Raw genomic sequence first — 20,645 nt, 5'->3', positions numbered from 1 at the left:
AACTATACCTGAGATAAAGCAAATGGTATAGGCCAAATAAAGAGGTATTTATTGTGGAAATATGGGATAGCAATCTCTTTGGGAAGATACCAATGTTATATAATTTGCTACAAGAGATTACTTTCACTCAGTGCTGAGAATTATTAACTACAGTTGAGAAAATATGAGGGAAGGAAGGAGAAACAAGCAGATTAAATGCAGGGAGGCCTTGCTTTAAGGAATAAAACCTAATTTTCAGAAGAAGAGTGAAATGTAGTAATATGGAGAATGATCAAACATTAAGATCAGAGTTTACAAGCTCACTTCTCTCTGTGAGAAATAACTAATCATTTTAAAGTAGAAACAGAAGCAAGCACTGGCCTATGTGCCCAGAAGAAAGTGACAAGCTTCATGACACTTACGTGACAGGCGCTATCAGAAACCAGATACAGTGAAACTTGCTCAGGAAAACTGCTATTTAAGAAGAGTGAGCTTCTCTGAATAATGGCTTTAAAGACTGTTCTTAGAGTTTCAAATGCCCCTGGTAGGGTACTTTTCCACAAGGATGGTCTCCTAAAGGAGTTTTCTTGCACAAATAATTTCTTGTACAACCATACAAAATAAAAGAAACAACAACAAAATCTTTTCATTAAAGTCAGCACCTGTTATAGGGAATGGCCTGTTTCCTTAACCATTTATCTTCTGTTAAATCTCATCACTAAATTAAGGTTTGTTTATTCCCAGCCACCCCCATGCGAGTGACAGTGAGGTAGCAATGCCATCTTATTACTCAACCACCTTGCTTATTTCAGAACCCAATTTAAGCATGATTTAGTTAAGTTTAAACTCAGTTCCTTTTGTGCTACTCAAAATAGAGCAAGAGGCTCATTATTTGACTTAATTTTTCATGACTATCTGGATAACGTGTTTATTGTAGCAAAGACAATCCAAGCAATAGGAAAGTATACAAAATTAAAGAAAAATTACTGTCATCTTTAGCTACCACCACAAATTCCCTTTTTTCTCCTGAAGTAACGACGGCTGGTAAAAAAGTAGTTAATTTTCCTTCTCACTTGCAAATATATGGGGGAAAAAAAAAAGGCTTTTCTTTCACAAAAGGGACCTGTGATGGTTAATTGTGTCAACCTGGCTGGGCCACAGTGCCCAGATATTTGGTCAAACATTATTCCGGATGTTTCTGTGAAGGTGTTTGGGGAGGATATTAGCATTTAAATCAATGGACTCTGAGTAAAGCAGATTACCCTCCATAATGTGGGCGGGCCTCATTCAATTAGTTGAAGGCCTAACAGAACGAAGACTGACCTCCCTTGACCAAGAAGTAATTCTGCCAGCAGACAGCCTTTGGTTCTCTTTCTCTGGAGAACCCTGACCAATACAAGGATCATACTAAGTGAATTATTTGCAGTGTGACATTTCACTTAACACTATCATTGTTCCAGGTGGTGGACTGCAGATTGGCTGTCAATTCTTAACCCTTTCCTCACCTTCTGTAGAGCTAGGGATGGTCAAGTGATTGTCTTGGTAGTTTTACTAGTGACTCCTGTGGGAGGCTTCTGCCCTTCTGATGCAGGTATCAGTTTTTCCTGAAAACCCAGGACCTGGAGGCACAGCCATCACCAGGTGTGACCAAATGGAACAAACATGAAGATGAAGCTAATTTACTAAGGAGACTGAATAGGAGAGAAAGGAGCTGGAGTCCTTGATGGCAAGAGTCCTGAACTATGGAACCAAAATAAACCTCTGCTTTTGCCACTATTTGATGGGTTTTGTTATCTGCAATAATAATGTCCCTTTTAAAACAACTATGAGTATTCTACATAGGAAACACCACAATGTAATAATTTCCCCTCCTAATGGCCATTTATTTTTTTTTTTTCCTTAATTTTTTTTTTAAGATTTTTATTTATTTGACAGAGAGAGACACAGCGAGAGAGGGAACACAAGCAGGGGGAGTGGGAGAGGGAGAAGCAGGCTTCCTGCCGAGCAGGGAGCCCGATGTAGGGCTCGATCCCAGGACCCTGGGATCATAACCTGAGCTGAAGGCAGACGCTTAACGACTGAGCCACCCAGGCGCCCCTATTCATTAATTTTCAAAAAAAAGTTTACTGGGATGATGTGCAGAAAACAGTAATCACAGGCATAGCTGTTAATCCTTTGAAAAGTGGGCCCTTGGCTAGAATCTGGGAACTTACATTTTGGGAGCGTTCCCACTACCCTAATAGTAGTGACTCATTGTGCCTAAACTGTACAATGTGGTTTACCTTCAACATGTGTTTTTCTTCTGGGGGCCTGCAATTTTGGTACATGCCAGGCCGAGGGTGATTATATGACTAGTCTCCATTAAAAACTCCAAGCACTGGGTCTCTAATGAGCTTCCCTAGAAGATAACATTTCCCATGTGTTGTCACTTGTGCTAAGGGAATTAAGTACATCCTCTATGATTCCCTGGAAGAGGACTGCTGGAAACTTGCATTTTGTGTCCTCTGCACTTTGCCCCATGCTGATTTTGCTTTGTACCTTTTGCTACGATAACCCAAAGCTGTGAGTAGAACTCCATGCTGAGTCATCCCAGCAAATCATGGACCCTGGGGAGGTCTTGGGGACCCCTGAAGTCAGTTGGCATCAGAAGTAGGATTAGCTAGGATGACCCTGACTCATGGTGAAATTACTGTTTGGGAAAGGAAGGGTAGGGGACAGAGTATGATGAATCTTCGGTGGCCACCTAGTTACAGGGTCATCCACGGTATGCAGCAGCAGCTGAGCTGCTAACTGTTGTAAGAAGTAAAAGTTACCTGTGGAACCTGAAAATGACAGATCCAACTCTGGGAGAGCAAGCTAGTTGCTTTTGGCCATGGTGGCTAAAGTGATGTCTTTGGGTTTTATTTTCTCCTCCAGACAGGAGAAAGGGCCTCCAAATTCCCAAAGGTGAATGGGCCAAAAATGTTATAAATTTACAGTGCTCTCTCCTCCAAGTGAGGTAGAGGGGCAGGATGGGGGTAAGTGGAGTAAAACTAGGTCCTAATGATGTAGAAATGATGTTGGGGTTCGGAGCCCACGGCCAAGAAAGAATTCTTGAGACGTCTTTGGTGCAAAAAGGTGGTTTTATTAAAGCATGGGGACAGGACAGGAAAGAAATGCACTGGCATTATGAGGAGCGCCTGATTACAGCCCAACTTTCAAGTTGGGTGGGGGGGGGGTTAGGGATAGCCTAAGTCTCTAAGGAATTTTGGAAGCAAAGTTTCCAGGACCTTGAGGGGGCTAGCTATTGTAGGGAAAAAGTCATTTATTACTGTCTAATAAAACCTTAGTCATGAGACCCTTCAGATGTATATCGGTGGGCCATATGCTTGGGAGATGATTGCCAACATGTATCTTGAGGGATAGAGATAAAGGAAGTTTCCAAAGGAATTTTTAAATGTTAAAGTAGACTTACAGGATCCTGGAGGGTTGGGCTAAGATTGCCTTTTGCCCTTAGCAAAGTATTACGATCAAGACAGCTGAGTTCCTAGAAGAATGTCACTCTGCCTGTTTTAAGGGCTTGTGAATGGGCTGTTAAGTAGTAAGGAAATTTAATTTTTCTTTTGCCTTTGTTTCCCACATCACGAGGGCTGAAGCAAAATTTTGGATAAAGCAGAAAGAAAAGGGAAGAAGGCTGCACTCCAGCAGTTTTTTTTTTTCAGTCTAGCTGCTCTTGCCATGGCCTCCCCCACTCCCCTTCCTCCCCTTGCATTCCAGCCAGGATCTTCCCTGGTAGCTGTAACGTTAACAAATGATGAATTTACTTCCTGGCAGTTCAAGTAAATTTGCAATAAGAAAAAAAAAAAAAGGGATTCTTTTAGTGGCTTTGTATTTCGTGGCTATCACAACTGGATGCATGATAAAAATTGGTACATAATGTTAAATGCTTATAATTCCATATATGCCTGAGGAATCGTCCTGATCAGGGGAAGCCGCAAAAAAGAAATGTGTTAGTGGGACAAACTTCCTTGCTTTTTGCCACCAGTGGGCGGGTTGGAATTTAAATGCTTGAGTATTGGGAACAGAACAAGTCTCTGTAATTCCTGGGTTTTCCTATAGAAAATATGGATGTTTGCTTAGTGGAGTCTCTGTAAAAAGGGAGACAATAAGAAAAAGGTGATCTACAGGTGGAAACACACTTTTGAAGCTCTAAAGAGTAGGTTTTAGTTGGCTAGTGAGTGCTTCTGAAGGCAGAGGTCTGACCTTAGAGCCTGATGTGCAGGCCTGTGTGTATGTGCGCGTGCGTGCATATGTGTGTGTAGGGAGGGAGGAAGAGAGACAGACAGACAGAAAGAGAGAGCTTGTGTACGGTAGTGCGAGCCCAAGACTGACAAGACAAAAGGTATGGCACGGCCTTGCATGCTACTTGGAGTTTCTGGCCCTGCAGCACCTTTGCTGCTGAAAAAAAGCCTTTGGCTGCTTAAAAATCCTGAATTCACAGATCCTATTTGCTTGAACTTGATTCGAAGCTAAAACCTGATGCTATCTGGGACAGGCTTCCAGCCTCGGTATGAGCTGGACCTAACTGAGAGCAGCCATAGGCTCAATAAACAGAACTCAGACGCTGTGGCCTCTGCACATCAGGCCACCTCTCTATGGGGCCCCATACTGTGAGGAAAATCGTGGATGCCTGGCTGGATTGGGTCAAAGACAAATGTTCACAGGAAAGGGCTTGTTCTCTGATGGGACCACCTGAAATCAAGCTGACTGGCTGTGTATTTCTGAATCAGAGACTGACCACATTCTTAACTTGTGACTATTGTCCGAAGCTGTCCTTTGGGAGAGGATACATCACAGGGACTATGATCCTCTATTTGCTCCTGACAGGTCGAGTGACAGAGGGACTTCCAGCCCCTGTGGAGCAGGTCTTAACTTGTGCCTGGCTCTCCTGATAAGATGCCATCTCCAACAAGGGACTGATTACCTGACTGCTTCCCTCACCTCTCTCTCTCTCTTATGCACATGCCTTAGTGCAATCTGATTATTCAATGCAGCTGTCCTCCGAGGGGGTTGATCTTTTCTAGGCCGCTTACTGGATAAGTGATTAGGGTGGAAGAGGTGGGAGGTGACGTAAACCCATTTTGAAATTTTTTGAAAATTCAGGATTTTTGTCCTGACCAATTTTTGAACATGATGTTTTTCTGGTTCAGCTGTATAAAAATGCTTTTCTGTGAAGATGTTTTGCCCCTCTTATACAGAACCCCTCCAAGCAAAAGGTCTGGATGAGAGTAGGGGATGACTGAGAAAATAAAAAATTATGATTAGTGAATGCAAATACTGATTTTGTAACAACCAAGGAAAATAAACTGAAACCCCCGCATCTGGAGAGGCATGAGTGAGGCGAGAAGAAATGATGGTGTTTTTTGCAACTACTTCTGGAAGCTTCTTCCCCTTCCTGAAGGAAAACTCTCCATGCACCTTTCCAAGCTGTTGAGAGTGCTCTGCATTCAGACTGCGGAGCCTGTGCTCCATACTAGACAGGGCTGACTATGAGGCAGCAGGAGGTGGCCCAGCCCCTGCACTTGCCATGCAGAAAACCTCCAGATGTTGTCCACACTCATGAGGTGGATGAACTGGTGTCACACGGACAACAAAACTGTTTGGAACTGACTGGCAGTCCCTCTGACACTAAAAACTGAACTAAATTACTTGGATTGGAAACCCTAGGACAAGATGCCCATGGCAGGAGGCCACATCATCCTGCCTAACCTATGTCTTGCTTGGGTCGCCCCAATGATGGTAAACTCTTTGTTTCCAGGGTTACCACACGTGCCCTCTGGGACTATAGTTCTGTATGTGCACCCTATCACAACACTGCCTCAGCTTCAACTTACTGGCCTGTTGTGCTGGGCCTGAACTGATGGCTTAAGGCTAGGTAAAAAAGGTTAATATAGATATTTAAGGAGGAAGCCATCTGGCCTTTATGATTAATGGGACTTGTTAATTGGCTAAGTGCAGGACTCATGAAGGGCAAAACTGAAATCAATACTGCAGATTGGTCTCATTCTATTGTCCGGGTCTTACTGAGAGTAACTTTGCCATAAAGACAAGATGGCCAATGACCAAAGGGGTAGACTGTGCAGAGAAGAGTTCACATAGCAGGCTTAAACTTCTGTCCTTGAAAAGGCTTATAAGGTTAGCCCTTGGCTGGTGTCTGGGAACTTAAGATTTTGGAAGGGTTCCCACTACCCTGTTATGAGTGACTCATCCCAACTGTACAAACAATATGGTTTATGGTCAACACCTGCTTTCCTTGAGCAAGTCTGCAAATTTGGTATGTGCTAGGCACAGACTGCCTACATGACCAGCCCCCTACAATGACTCCAAGTATTAGGTCTCTAATCGATTTCCCTGGTAGACAGCATGTCACATGTGTTGTCACAACTTGTTACTGGGGAAATTAAATATGTTCTGTGTGACTCCCCAGAGAGAGGACCTTTGGAAGCTTGCATCCAGTTTTCCCCAGACTTCACCCATGTATCTTTCTCTTTATTGATTTTGCTTTGTGTTCTTTTGCTGTAATAAATCATAGCCCTAAATATGACTATATGCTCAGTCCTGCGAGTCTCATGGAGAATCATCGAGCTGCAGGTGTGGTCCTGGGGATCTCAGACACAGTTGGAAATAAGTGTGAAACAGTCAACAAACAGCAAAAGGCAAGTGTGGCTGGAGCCATGTGAGTGAAGGGAAGTGGCAGAAGATATCAGAGAGATAGGAAGCACTTGATCATGTAAGGCCTTGTTTAGATTTTATTCTGAATGTGACAGGAAGCCACTGGAGGCTCTGAACAGGAAGGGACACTGGTCTGGCTGCTGCTAAGAGAACTGCCATAAGGGGGGAAAGGGGGAAAGCAGGGACACCAAGCAGGAAGTTCTTAAAGACATGAGACTCTTCAACTGCCCTTGGGTGGTTCAGATCTGCTTCAGAAAGGAGAAACTTACGTTCATCTTTAAGGATGAGTAGAAATATGATAACCTTGGGCAAAGGGTTGAGGAAGGTATTCCAAACAGCAGGAAGAACTTGTACAAAGACCTAGAGGCATAAACTGCATGGTGTATTTGAAGATTGGTGAAGAGTCTGATATAGCTGTAAGAGGGTCTTGGGCAGAGCTGCGGGAGATGAAGTCACAGAGGCCAGCAGGCATGCCGCACACGGAAGGCTTTGGGAATCATGCTAAGGAGTTTGTGCTTCATCTCACAGGCAAATAGGGAGATAATGGAGGGCTGTAAATAGGGGAGTTATGGATCAAATCTGGGTTTTAGGAAGATCAATATAGCAGAGATATGGATGAGAGGCCAATAAAGGAAGCAAGTCTAGAAGTAACTGTCATAGTACCCAATTCTAATGTAGTTGGGACTGCACAAACTTAAAGCCATGCATATGTAACTTATGTTATATATAAACAGAGAGAGGTGACATGATCAAATCATGTTAGAAACATGCTGATCAAAGACCTCCTCGCAAACATCTAAAGGTATTTACTCCCAGGAGGGTTCTCCTTACCTATGGAACGCTTTAGCAGGATGGATGTGGTGTGTCTAGACTGCTCACCGTACATAAACCTGGGATGTATGTATTTATGAGGAATGCTTCCTAGAAAATATCACACAAGCTATACAATTATCAGGGAATAAACTGGAGATAATTCGTAATGGAAATAGCTCCCTTTCATGGAAGTGACATTCCATATGCATCATTTAGAGGCCTCGTATGTAATCTGGGCCAGGGTGCATCCTAATTGACGTAAGCAGGACCTGGGAGTAGCCCTGGCAGTCATGGACTTTCAACATTTTACCTGTGTCTTGTGATAATTATATCTCTGAAGATATTAGTCAAGTTTGGTACTGGGTAAGATCTCTGAGTCTTCTGAGTTCACAATTTGTCAATCTGACATACTGGGTTTTCTCACAATATTTAATTCGAACTGGAAGAACCAGGATGAATGATACATTTCCTAACCGTATTCACCAAAAAGAGTGACCAGTACTGACAAGTCAGTTGCAATGCATATCCCTGGTGCCTAGACTGTAGTGTCTAAATGCAATTTCCCACTAAAAGGAATTTGGGTTTTTTGTTTTTTGAGAAATGGCTGATTCATTTCTGGGTTAGGAAATTTGTAAGATGAATTTAAGACATCCCATCTTGCCTAAAAAGAAACAAGTTTAAAAGTCACCTACGATATTATGCTAAGCAAAGTAAGTCAATCAGAGAAAGACATGTATCATATGCTCTCACTGATATGAGGAATTCTTAATCTCAGGAAACAAACTGAGGGTTGCTGGAGTGTGGGGGTGGCAGGGATGGGGTGGCTGGGTGATAGACACTGGGGAGGGTATGTGCTATGGTGAGCGCTGTGAATTGTGTAAGACTGATGGATCACAGACCTGTACCTCTGAAACAAATAATACATTATATGTTAAAAAAAAAAAAAAGAAGAAGATAGTAGGAAGGGTAAAATGAAGGGGGGGTAGAAATCGGAGAGGGAGACAAACCATGAGAGACTATGGACTCTGAGAAACAAACTGAGGGTTCTAGAGGGGAGGGGGGGGGGGGGATGGGTTAGCCTGGTGATGGGTATTAAAGATGGCACGTATTGAATGGAGCACTGGGTGTTATACGCAAACAATGAATCATGGAACACCACATCAAAAAAAAAAAATTCATTAAAAAAAAGAGACAAAAAAAAGTCACCTATGATTAGTCCAAAAGAATGGACTTAAAGGGACTCTTGGTATGCAAAAATGGGATAACGTGAGCAATGAAAAAGAAGGACTGCAATTGCGTGAAGCAAACATATGTGAAACCCATGGATCTGGAATGATGCTCAGAAGCAAAGCAAACAGAAACAGACAAACAAAAATGTACTTACTGGCCTCCTTTGGAGGTTGCTAGAGTACCAAATTATTTGAAAATATTTCAAGGGAAAGAACCAAGCATCTATCCTGCTTTTAAGGACTGTGTTTCAGGGTAACCAATTAGTTGACGAGGGAAAGTTTTTCTTTATAAAATAATCCCAGGTAACAAATGCAGGAGAAATTATACATTAGAAAGCCATCACTTTGCAATTCCTAGTGAAATAATGGGCCCAGACAACAAACAAAACGGTTTTCACAATCTCTAGGTGAAAGGTCAGTGAGGAACTTCTGAATGGCTGGATCAGACTGACACCACCCAGCTTCACTGATCAATTACTAGAAGTGGGACAATCAGATACTCTACATGCCTCCGGATGTAATGTAATAGGAAGTATACAGTACTCTATGAGATAATCTCAATGAAAAACCAGAGCTAAATCTACTCAGCCTCTAGAGTTAACTTCCAGTTTACAGACTAGACAGCAGATGGTGGAACAAGTTCAATGACATTACAAGGATACGACCAGTTAGATGTACATGTGGGAAACTGGATAGCACAAAGGACATTATTTCTTTACCAAATAAAATGAAATAAAAAACAAGGGATAGAGAACTGTTATAGATTAAGAAAAACCTAAGATCTTAGTGTGGATACTAACTCAAACAAATCAGTTCTAAAAAGATATCTGAACCAACAGGGAATACTGCAGAGACTGGGGATTGGGTGATTAAAGAATAATCGTTAATTTTGTGGGTGTTAAAATACCACTGTGATTTTGTTGGGGAAAAAAAGCCGTATTTTTAGAGATACATACACAGGTGGAATAACAAGGAATTTGCTGTAAATACTCTAAGAAAGAAAAGAGTAGATTCGTATGGGGTGGCAGAGATGCAGCAAGAATAAGAGTGTGGATGGCCGCTGACCCTGGGTGATGGGCAAGGGGGTCATTACACCCTCCACTTTTGTGCACATTTTGAAGTCTCCCTCATAAAAAAATAAAAAAGAACGAATTAAACTATAATATTTGGCAAAAATTTAAAAATAGTAATACATACTTGGCTGAGGCGCAGGAAAAGGAGTCGTTTCAAAGGAAGCAAGCAGAATTACTTTTCTGAAGAACAATTTAACAGTATGGGATCAAATGTCTTTTAAAATTTTACATTCAGTCCAGCAAATTTACTTTAAAAAACTAATTCTCAGAAAATTTTCATAGATGTGCACAAGGATACATCTAAAATGATCTCTCAGAAAAAAAAAAAAAATTTTGTAAGAAAAAATTGTAAACAATCTATTTCTAATTTATGGTATATTTACATGTAAATTTTTAAAGTTTTATTTACTTAAGTAATCTCTATGTCCACCGTGGGGCTTGGACTCATGACCCCAAGATCAAGAGTCACATGCTCCTCCGAATTAGCCAGCCAGGTGCTCCTACCTGTAAAATTTTTTTATAGCCATAAAATTGTAAAAGAATACTAAATGATAGGGGAAAATGTTCAAGACAAACTGTTAAGCACGAAACGCAGGCTGTAAAATAGCATATACATTTTGACCCAATTTAGTCTTCTTAAAACTATACATTTAGAGAAGAGCCTGAAAAGAGTTTTCTCCATCATGTTAACAGCTGTGTTGTCTAGCTGATGGGATTAAGGTACTTTTAATTTTTTTAGACATGGTTTTTCTATTCATGGGTATGGATATTTGTAATAAAAAAAATTCTAATTTTGAAAAAAGATTATATTTTTGAAAGGTAAAATCTGGATCAATTTCCAAAAGTGGCTAGTAACAGAGTAATAAGTGGGTATCGTAGTGATCTTTGAAATAATAAACAAAATAACAGAAGGTTGGTGGGACAGGGCGGAGTGGATTAATAATTCTTAGAAAGATAGCTATTTAGCGCACACTATTATGAGAAAGAGCAAGTTTTAAATTTAAAAAGAGGGTGTCAAGAAGGTAAAAGTTAGAAGGGGATCAAAGTTTATGTAAGCTTCAGTTAGATAAACACCTACATCAATTTCCTAGGGTGATTGGGAAGGTTATTGTAGTAAAAATCCTAACACAATTCTGAAAATAACTGAAAATAACCAGAGCAGCATATTAGATAATCTTTCTTGAGCTTCCATTTTGTGTACCACTTGGGCAGATAATTACATACTGGAGTACAAAAAGAGGATGTTAGGATATTAATATAATAATGCAATTTTGATTATCAAATTCAGCTTATGTAACTTGGATCAAAACTGTTGTGAATAACTTTGATATATAAAAATCTAGAAAATCATAAACTATTACACTCCACACATTATATGTGGTTCACAGTCAATAAAACCAGACTTCTGCATCTTTCTACATTTGTTTAAAATTTCAGTTGTCTCCTTCCTAAATTAGGCAAAAGCAAGGAAAATGTCCAGGCTACCTTGTTTCCGTACTTTCGTTGGTTCTTCATAGTCCTTGTTTTCTGGATTCGGAGATTCTAGAAAGCTGATCTCTTCTGCGACACTTTCCCCTTCTTGGCTCTTGAGGCTGTCTTCCTCTTCTTGAACTGGTGATTCTAATTCTGATTCTTCGGAATCAAGAAATATCTGACCAGCAACTACTCTGCCTGCTGTGTTGTGGTCCTTTACCGACTCATCTGATGGCAAAGAAGTCTGAAAATATAAAATATTTTTAGTTTTCAAAAAGTATCAGGACTGTCTCCCATCCAATTTGACCATTACTTTTACTAATCCAGATATATCTCCTTCAGCTGTGAATGTGCCATACTTGCTCATCTCTCTAAAGTTTGTTATGTGTTCATCACATGCCTTCACCACTTGCCTAACCTGACTCTTTCTTCCAATTTCAACTTAGATGTTATTTCCCCCAGGAAGCATTCCTTAACTCCTGAAGCCTGGATTAGGGTCCCTTACAAACTCCCGACATAGCTTATACTTTCCCTTATGATAGCCCTGTACTACAACTTTCTGTTTATCTATATTCCCTCAAATCCAGAGATCAGAGATCATAACTGAATGGTCTCCTTGGATACATCATCAGCCTTATTCACTCAACCAAACAATTTAAATGTATCAACTCTACAGATTTATAAAAATTGATAGAAGTGGAAACAAATGGCAGAGGTTAAGTCTTCAAAATTTAAAAAAACTAAAAATTAAAAAAAGGAATAAAATCAATCTCTCACTAGGCAGTAAGAATGTTACAGCCTTCAGGCTCTTACACACACAGCACATTCGAGTTAAAATTAAACCTAATAACCAACACTCTGAATGAAAATATTTATTATTCTGTCTCCTACAGGTCAGTGATTCCCCCCTCCCCCCCCCGGAAGAACTAGTGTATTGATACCAGCTATGTTTTTCTTTCTTTTTTTTTTCTTAATCCAATTCTGTTGCTCAAAAGATAGATTTCATATCCTAAGACACATAATTCATGCTTTTAAATTGGGCATCAAATACTGGCCAATGCAAATTTTAGTACACACCTTGGAATCTAAGGATTCATCTTGACTGCCTTCTTCATCTGTAAAGAAATTTTAAGACAATTTCATCATCCTTCTTGTTGGAAATCACAGGTACTGTTAAAGCACTTGATAAATACAACAAATAATAATCAGACACTTGATATATATATCTAGAACTATCTAAAAAATGGTTGTATTCAACAACTGTACAGAAAAGATTAGGTAAAAGGAAAACAAGGGGTTAGATGGGGTAGTTCTTCCTCTTTCTCCAGGGAAGGCACTAGCTTCATCTGTTATTCGGGTGAGAAGACCGGGTGAGAAGACCGACTACCACCACCACCATCACCACCACCAAAACCAGGCAATTCTTCAGATACCATCCAATTCTTCTGTTCGTATTTAGTCTACTACTGAGTTACTAAACTTATAAAAATAAATCTCTGATTTTGTGGTTCAGGGTTCCACCTATTATTTTCCTCTGCTCAGAATCTGGAGTTACAGAGCTTATTTTAGTGCTGATTAGCATTTTACTGTTCACTGAGACTACTAAAGATGGACACTAACAATTATTATTATGTGACAGTAGAGTTGCCAGACTAAGATACTTAGGATTTGTGTTCTACTCTACTGAAGAGTTAACCAGATAAAAGCAAAAAGTAGCATCATACCATCATGTACTTACTCACATGAGATTTATTAAGAAATCAGTATCTCATATTAAATAAACAATGAATCCAGCCCCTGGCTGCACCTTTCTTCCAAATTCTTATCTGCTGCTTTGGCTTTGTCCAATTATGTTAATTTTCCTTCTATTACTCTGTGTTTTTCTACTACTTCTATTCTGGCTAATTGTTATTCTTTTTCCTGTTCTTACACAAATACATTGAACACCGTGTCCATACACATGTTTGGTTATTGTATTCCTGGCCAGTTTAGAAACAACAACAACTGTTAGATGATCTCTCGGTTTCCTTCTTACTCTTAAAATGATCTGATTTTATCCAGGAGTGAGCTTCAGTTATAAGCTCATAAGCTATATGAGAAATTAATCAGAAGACAAAATGCTATAAAACCCTGTGCTTTTTACCAGAAAATTTGGTGTTATGGTTGCCATTTATCTTTACTTCATATGGTTACATCCTAAATATTATTCATAACTTGTAACTCTTTCAAGCACAACAAAAACATGCTTTGGAGTTTGTATTATCAAAACAGTGAGCTAACTTTAAGAAGTATAACTAATTCATTATGTATAAAATATACAACACTATTTCATAGTATTTGTTTCTTTTGAATATTTGAGAAAACTACTCTACTAGTGAGGTTTTGCTATATAAGAAAAGTGCTGTCAATTCAAAGAACACTTAAACTATAGCTAGTTTCACATTTACTACTTTTAGACTACCTTCCAAATATGTTTTATTTCTGATGGGTAGGGAAGAGAAGGGTACAGCATGTATTAGTCCCACAGTACCCATTAGCATCTAGGTAGTGATGGCACTTAATTAACACTCATCCTTCATGCTAACTTCTTCACAAGTTTTACCCAAAGCCCAAATTCTAACATACGGTTCAAATTCCATTCTCAGCAGACCTTTGGATAAAGGAAAAAAAAATTCATCTCTATTACATATCAAAGTTGTATGTGTGGATGTGTTTAAATAATCACAAATATTAACTAGTTAATATATTAAGAACAGATGTTAAATGTGTAAATTATGTATACAGTATGTCCCCAAACTTTAGATGAGCCAGAACTCTTAAATCACTAATCACTAAATCATGAAATTTAGTACCTCACAACAGGTCACATAAGCAGCAAATAAGTATATAACACAGATACCTATAAATAAATTTGAAGACATATACATTTGAGACACTACAAGCTATTACACATTCGAGTAGCAAAATGTGTTTTTGAACTCCAAGAGACAACGGAAACCTGTGACATCAGGGTTATTTCACGTGAATTGCATCATGCTTCTGTCTCTCCTCTCTTCAAACTAGGGATATATGCTAAGGTTACTGGTAAATAAAAGAATTCTCTCTCATTTACTAAACTGGGAAAGTCAACTCCAGATGGTAGTCTTAAAGCATAAGCTATTTTCTCTTTCACTGATATATCCATTCACATAACATTTATAGAAGTTGCTTATAATCTATATGTAGTAGTCAGATAATAAAGACACTGAAGTTATGCATAAACAAAAAGAAAATAATAATGCTTTTAGCAGAACACGGACATCAAGAAAAAAATGCAAAAGAATTCAATGAAAAGTTATAGATTTCTCATTCAACAGTATGACATCCAAAATATAATGGTTTACGTTACGTTAGTAATTGTATACTTTCCTCTGAAAAAGACCAACTTTCATTTTTATTATATCAGCCAACCAAACTGCAAAAAATACCAGGGATATTCTTTCAGGGAAAAGTAATCATCACAAATTCATTTTCCGATTTGTCATGTAAACTAAACAGACTGATAGACCTTCAAACACAGAAAGTCCTAAGAGTTTGGTGAAAAGAGAGCAGACATCCTGTTCTCTGCTTTACCACTGAATCTGTGCAGATCCTACAATACTCCTGATTTTTAATTACTCCAAATCGAGGGCTGGAGAGCTAAGTTCAACACCTGGCTTCATTACATATTAATTTTATACACATGGTTCAATATAGCAAGCTTGGTCAGCCTCCTCTTTCTCAACCTGTCAAAAGAGAATAATACCATCTGTCCTGTTGACTCACAATAATGTTTTAAGGAACAAAAGAACAGTGAAATTAAACATCATCTACAATCTGAAATTTACTCTTTGAATATCTGATAATAGAACTATTACCTGAAATGCTTAGCAGTGGACCTAATTTAAAAGATTCTGTAACACTGTTTGGCATAAAGGAAAAAAAAAAAACCATTTGTCTCTTCCTGCTGAAAATAAGAAAACAAGTATTTCTAAGTGAGAAAACTTACAGCATTTTTCATTATTGAGGAAATGGAGAAATATCTTTTTAACCTCCTCCTTTATTTATTCACAGGAAAAACATTTTGAATAAAAGTGTTGTATTTTTATATGCCTCTAAAACAAGATATGAAATAATAGCTACTAACAGTGATAGGATCAAGATTCCCTTTGTTGGCTGATGGTACCTGGTAAATATGCAACTTGCTTTGGTAACCACTAACATTGAAACTTTAAGTCAGTGCAAAATTATGGCCAAGACTTGATTTTTAAATAGGAGCAAATCTTTAAACTAATACTGAGGCTGACTTCCTGTATACATAAGCAATTTAATGAATAAAAAAAAGTCAACTGAAAATCCATGTACTCAATTTCTAAAACTTTACCTCACCTAAGAGTTTTACTAGGATTGCACTTCACGTGAGCACAGTAGTGCCTTTATTACCTATCAGCATGCACATCTCTGCTGTTTTAGTTCTGGCTAAGTATGGATTCTGCCTCTGCCAGAGAAATGCTTTGGCACAGGTGCTACGATGGAAATCAGAGCAGACATTTTTTGAACCCAGTCCTCTGCTTACATCAACACAATCCGAAGATTTAACACTTCAGTGTTAGTAATCCGCTATTATAACATCCCAAGAATCCCAACTGTTGATTAAATGACTTCTTCAAGTACCATCTCCACTGACCTGAAGCTCTTAAGTATACGAAATCTAGTTAACGGAAGACACAGGAAAATGTTTGTAGGGCTTTAATTTTCTTTAAATTCTGCAAATTGAATTCAGAGGGATACTTACTATGTTCTTTAACGAGTCATTCTTACACTTTAGTGTGAAGAATTACTTGTGAAGCTTGCTGAACTACAGATGCCCCGACCTGTTCCAGACCTAAAACTGCATGTTTAACAAACTCCTAAGAGGAATTCTGATGCATGTGGTCTATGGCCCATCAGGTACTCTATCCATTACACTCAACAGTTTCATTTCATACTTCCTTCGGTCAAATAATTGCTAACAGTGCTTTAAGAGCTAGGTAGAGTTTTGGAGATTTGGTCATGAATGCAAACCATTACTAAAAAGGGGGAAGGCAGACCTCAAAGCATGATGTTGGCAGTAAAGTAACTAGCATATGCTTGTTGCTTTTGAAATGGTATCTCAAACCACAATATGGATAGAATTTTAGGTTTAGACCTCTTATTTTAGAAACAGAATGACGTTACGGCATTGACTTACAACTAGGACAGATAATTTGGGGATTCAAATAGCCATCTGGGAAATTTTCTGTTGGGGAAAAAAAAAAAAAAAGAGAGAGTTGACATTTATACCCTGCCTTGTTCCAAAAAAATTTAAAGCCACAGAACAGCTATCTTGTTAACTAAACTGATTAAAATTCAAAAGCTTTACTGTACTGTTTCTTCACAAACACTAAGTGCTTCTTTATCAACACTTTCAAAATAAAAGTTTTCTGATGTAGGCAGACTGAACTATTAAAAAAGAAAAATACATTTCCGAACCACAGTATTAATCTGCTAACTGGAAAATCAATTCAAAAGCACATGAATTTATATATCTATACAAAACATGAAAATCAGCTGCTATACATTTTAAATTTATAGGGACCAAGATTTTCTCAAAAAATCACAAAGTTATATTAAACAAACATGGGGCAACTCAGAAACACTGTGACGAGATAAACACCACTTTCCCGGGGATATTTCCTAAAAAGGGATAGAGAGTGGACATAGTTACATCAAAAGTCTTCATTTTTAAATAGACAAAGAGACAAGGGGCCACCTCAGGTGCTAAGCCAACCCACCAAACCACTGTCAACGTCCCGGTTTTGATGGACCTGGCTCTGCTCAGTGATAACCCCAGGTGTGTCAATTACTTAATTTACAAATCCCAAGCACATAATCTGTTTGAGAGTTGAGGAAGTTCCAGTAAGGCTCAGGTGTCATTGCGGATCTAAGCCAGCTGTCGGGATTCATCCCCACAGAGTCAATTCCTCATTCGCGAGGAGTCGCGTAAAGTTTGTTAAGTGAGGAGAGGTGTGGGCAGGGTGACCGCCCCTTCTCTTCCTCCCCTTTCTAGCTCCCTAAACACCCCCTCTAGCCCAGGCCAGCCAAAGCCCGAGGAATGACAGCGAGTGACAGGCTAGTGCGAGGTGTGACCAGAGAGAGTGGAGTCTCCAGCTTGAGCCCCCACGGCCCTGCCCCGGGACGGAGGCCGGGGGGTGGGGGGGCGGTGGCTCCCGGCCTCCAGTCCGAGGGGGCGGATACTGACCCGAGGACGCCGAGGCCGAGCCCAGCAGCACCGCACAGAGCAGCAGCGTCAGCCCAACTCGGACCCGCATTCTGCTCTCGCGGCCGCTGCCACCCCCTGGAGCTGTCTCTTTCGCCTCTGCCACCACCGACTCAGCCACCGCCGCCGCCTTGCCGCTGCTCTTCCTGCTCTGGTCTCCTTCCTCCGCCCCTTCCCAGGCCTCCCTGCCCTAGTGCGGAGCCAATCCTCGCCCGCCGCCTCGGGCTCTGTGCCCAATCTCCGCAGTCTTCCCGCCCACCTTATTGCCCCGCCCCCGAGGTCAGGCATTGACCAATCATTTTGTGAGATTCCCACACCGGCTTTCCCGGTTGGACCACGGCCTCACGACATGGCCCCAGCTAATTGGTAGATCCTGGGTTCAACCATCCCGGAAACAGACCGTGAGTCCAGGGCCGGGAAGAAAAGAAAGTAACTCAGGACTACAATTCCCACAATGCACTTTATGGGCCTCTTTCGAAGTGTGCTCTCGGAAAACGTATCCCATTATGGAGCAAGATTTAAAAAAGTGCAGGTGGCTGTTGAAATCAAGAGAACTTGGCTTAGGTAACACCTTGGCTAGACGTTAGCTCAAGCCTACGAACCCACAGCCTATTTTTTTTTTTTGAGCCAATATATATATACACGCACACACACACACATATATATCAAGGAACACACATTATAAGGTTAAGAGTTTGTAATGTGTTAAGCTCTTCTTCCTCTTTGTTTTTTTGTTTTTTGTTTTTAGAAAATTTGAATTGGACAGAGTGATATCAACACTTAGGAAAAATACAACATCTAGACTGAGTTCGAAGTATTTTTTTTGAATTTAGATAAAACAATGCCGTATATATAGGGAAACCAGGATGGAACTCACTACCCCTCCTCCTTTCCTTATAAAACAAAAGGAAATAAACCCGCATCCGGTGCAGATCATTTCAATGCTAGTATTCATTTTTAGGAGGGCCACCAAGTAATCATCTGGAAAACGTGCCAACAGCCTTTGCAAAAACCCTTTCAAGCCTTTGTCCTTATCCCTCTCTTTTTGTGAGTTACACTGTTCTCTTCCTCGGTGACTTGAGTTCCGGAGGCTGGAGTAATGTATTTGGAGACAAAGGTGATGGCCATTGCATTGCAGACAACGAAATAGTCTTTTGTATTAAGTACCACCTCCGGGCATGCTCCCACTGGGTAGCAGGCAGTGGCTTGGTTTTCCAGCCCCTTCATCAAATTGTGTAATTCTCTTTTCCCTAGCATCCACCCACCCTCAGCTCAGTCCTGAGTTGAAATCAGTCCTCAGCTCAGTTTGAGGTCAGGGTTCTGGACAAGTCCACACGAGCCACATATCTTAATACCTCCAGGCATTTTCTTCTATCTTTTTTGATAGAAAATCCTCTTTTTCAGGATGAGAATAAAAAAACTAACTGCTAACAACAACAACAACAACAACAACAACAACCCTGCAAAACCCAAAAAGCTAACTGCTATTCCACATTCACATCAGAAGGGATGAAGGAAAATATCGTCCTGTTATTCTCCTGCTACCTCCTTGGCATTCATCTCTATTTCTGTCACTAACAGTGTTTCCTCAGAGTTCCTTTGATTTTAAATCATAGAGTAAATCCTGGTATATTTTTCTCCCTTTTTCATCTTATCAATCATCACATCCTAACAATTTGAGCTATATAATTACTCTTTTATTATTACTTTTTAAAGATTTTTTTTTTTTAAGCAATCTCTACAGCCAAAGTGAGGCTTGAATTCACAACCCCGAGATCAAGAGTTGCATGCTCAGGGAGCCTGGGTGGCTCATTTGGTTAAGGGTCTGCCTTGGGCTCAGGTCATGATCCCAGGGTCCTGGGACGGAGCCCCACATCAGGCTCTCTGTTCAGCGGGGAGTCTGCTTCTTCCTCTCCCTCTGCCACTCCTCCTGCTTGTATTCTCTCTTTCTCTGTGTCAAACAAATAGATAAAATCTTAAAAAAAAAAAGTTGCATGCTCTACTGGCCAGGTGCCCCTGTCATTGTGAGCATTTTTCTCTTTCTCATTGAAAACTTCCCTACTGGGGGTCTCATTTTCCCTTACCTGCCTGATGCACCTGAGTTCTAGCTATATTCACCAACCTCACTCTTTTCATTCTCACCAAAGCCACATAGAGCCAGATTAATTTTGCTTTTAAAATTAAATTTCAATTCAGTTCAAATTAAATTAAAATTCCTATTCAAAAATTTTCAATGACTGCCTTTGTCATAGAATCAAAAAATGTTTGAACTTCTGACAAAATAGGAACTTGGGCTGACAGTTCTACTTTATTGGGGAAGTACTGGGAAGAAATTTCTGCCTTCTACAAGAGAAGCAGTTATTATCTGATTGATAAACTAGGGAATGTTCACTGCTTGAGACTCAGCTTGTTTTTTCATCTTTTTCTTTCCCAAGTGCTTCTTATATTTAAGGCCCTGTGCTAAGTGCTGCATGAACACATTTCCCACTTCTCTGACTGCTTTTCTGATATCCACATGAACACACTCACACTCTTCCCTTGTCATAGGCTCCTTTACTGTCTCCCTATGGCCCTTGCTTTCTCTGAGCCACAACCATGGCATCCTGCCCATTTTCACTTGTGTTTCATCTTGGCTGAGCCTCTTCTCTGACCAGGCCAGTTCTCGTTATTCTTTATTTTTCTAAGTGTTTACAGAACATTCACAAACTTGCCTTTTAAGTGGGATGCAAACTTTCTATGGCCAGAGACAACTACATAATTCAGTATATAGGTGTATAGCAATGGACTTGCCATCTATTAGCACTAGATAATTTTTGTCAATTGATAGATATGTCTTACTTATCAAGTATTTTAATAATAAGATTTTGAAAGTACTTGCTGTTATAAGTTTAATCTTTTTTTTTCAAGAAAAGATTTTATTTAACTATTGAGAGAGAGAGTGAGAACAGGGGGAGGGGCAGAGGAAGAGGGAGAGAGAGAATCTCAAGCAGACTCTGCTGAGCGTGATCTCATAATCCTGAGATCACAACCTGAGGCGAAATCAAGAGTCAG

At 39.9% G+C, this 20,645-nt stretch overlaps 1 protein-coding gene across 1 annotated transcript in view; it reads right to left on the bottom strand.

Moving 5' to 3' along the window:
* SEL1L (SEL1L adaptor subunit of ERAD E3 ubiquitin ligase) overlaps positions 1 to 17,737 on the bottom strand; it is a 57,083-nt gene extending 39,346 nt beyond the window's left edge. The window contains exons 1-3 of the mRNA XM_021679804.2: positions 17,577 to 17,737; positions 12,356 to 12,393; positions 11,291 to 11,522 (exon numbers count right to left, since the gene is read on the bottom strand). Of these exons, the coding sequence (XP_021535479.1) occupies positions 11,291 to 11,522; positions 12,356 to 12,393; positions 17,577 to 17,646 (340 nt within the window). The 5' untranslated portion in view covers positions 17,647 to 17,737. The remainder of the gene's footprint in view (positions 1 to 11,290; positions 11,523 to 12,355; positions 12,394 to 17,576) is intronic.
* Positions 17,738 to 20,645: the final 2,908 nt, after the last annotated feature.

The sequence above is a fragment of the Neomonachus schauinslandi genome, chromosome 9 (genome assembly GCF_002201575.2).
Source record: "Neomonachus schauinslandi chromosome 9, ASM220157v2, whole genome shotgun sequence".
Taxonomy (NCBI): domain Eukaryota; kingdom Metazoa; phylum Chordata; class Mammalia; order Carnivora; family Phocidae; genus Neomonachus; species Neomonachus schauinslandi.
This window is presented reverse-complemented; position numbering and strand designations above follow the sequence as displayed.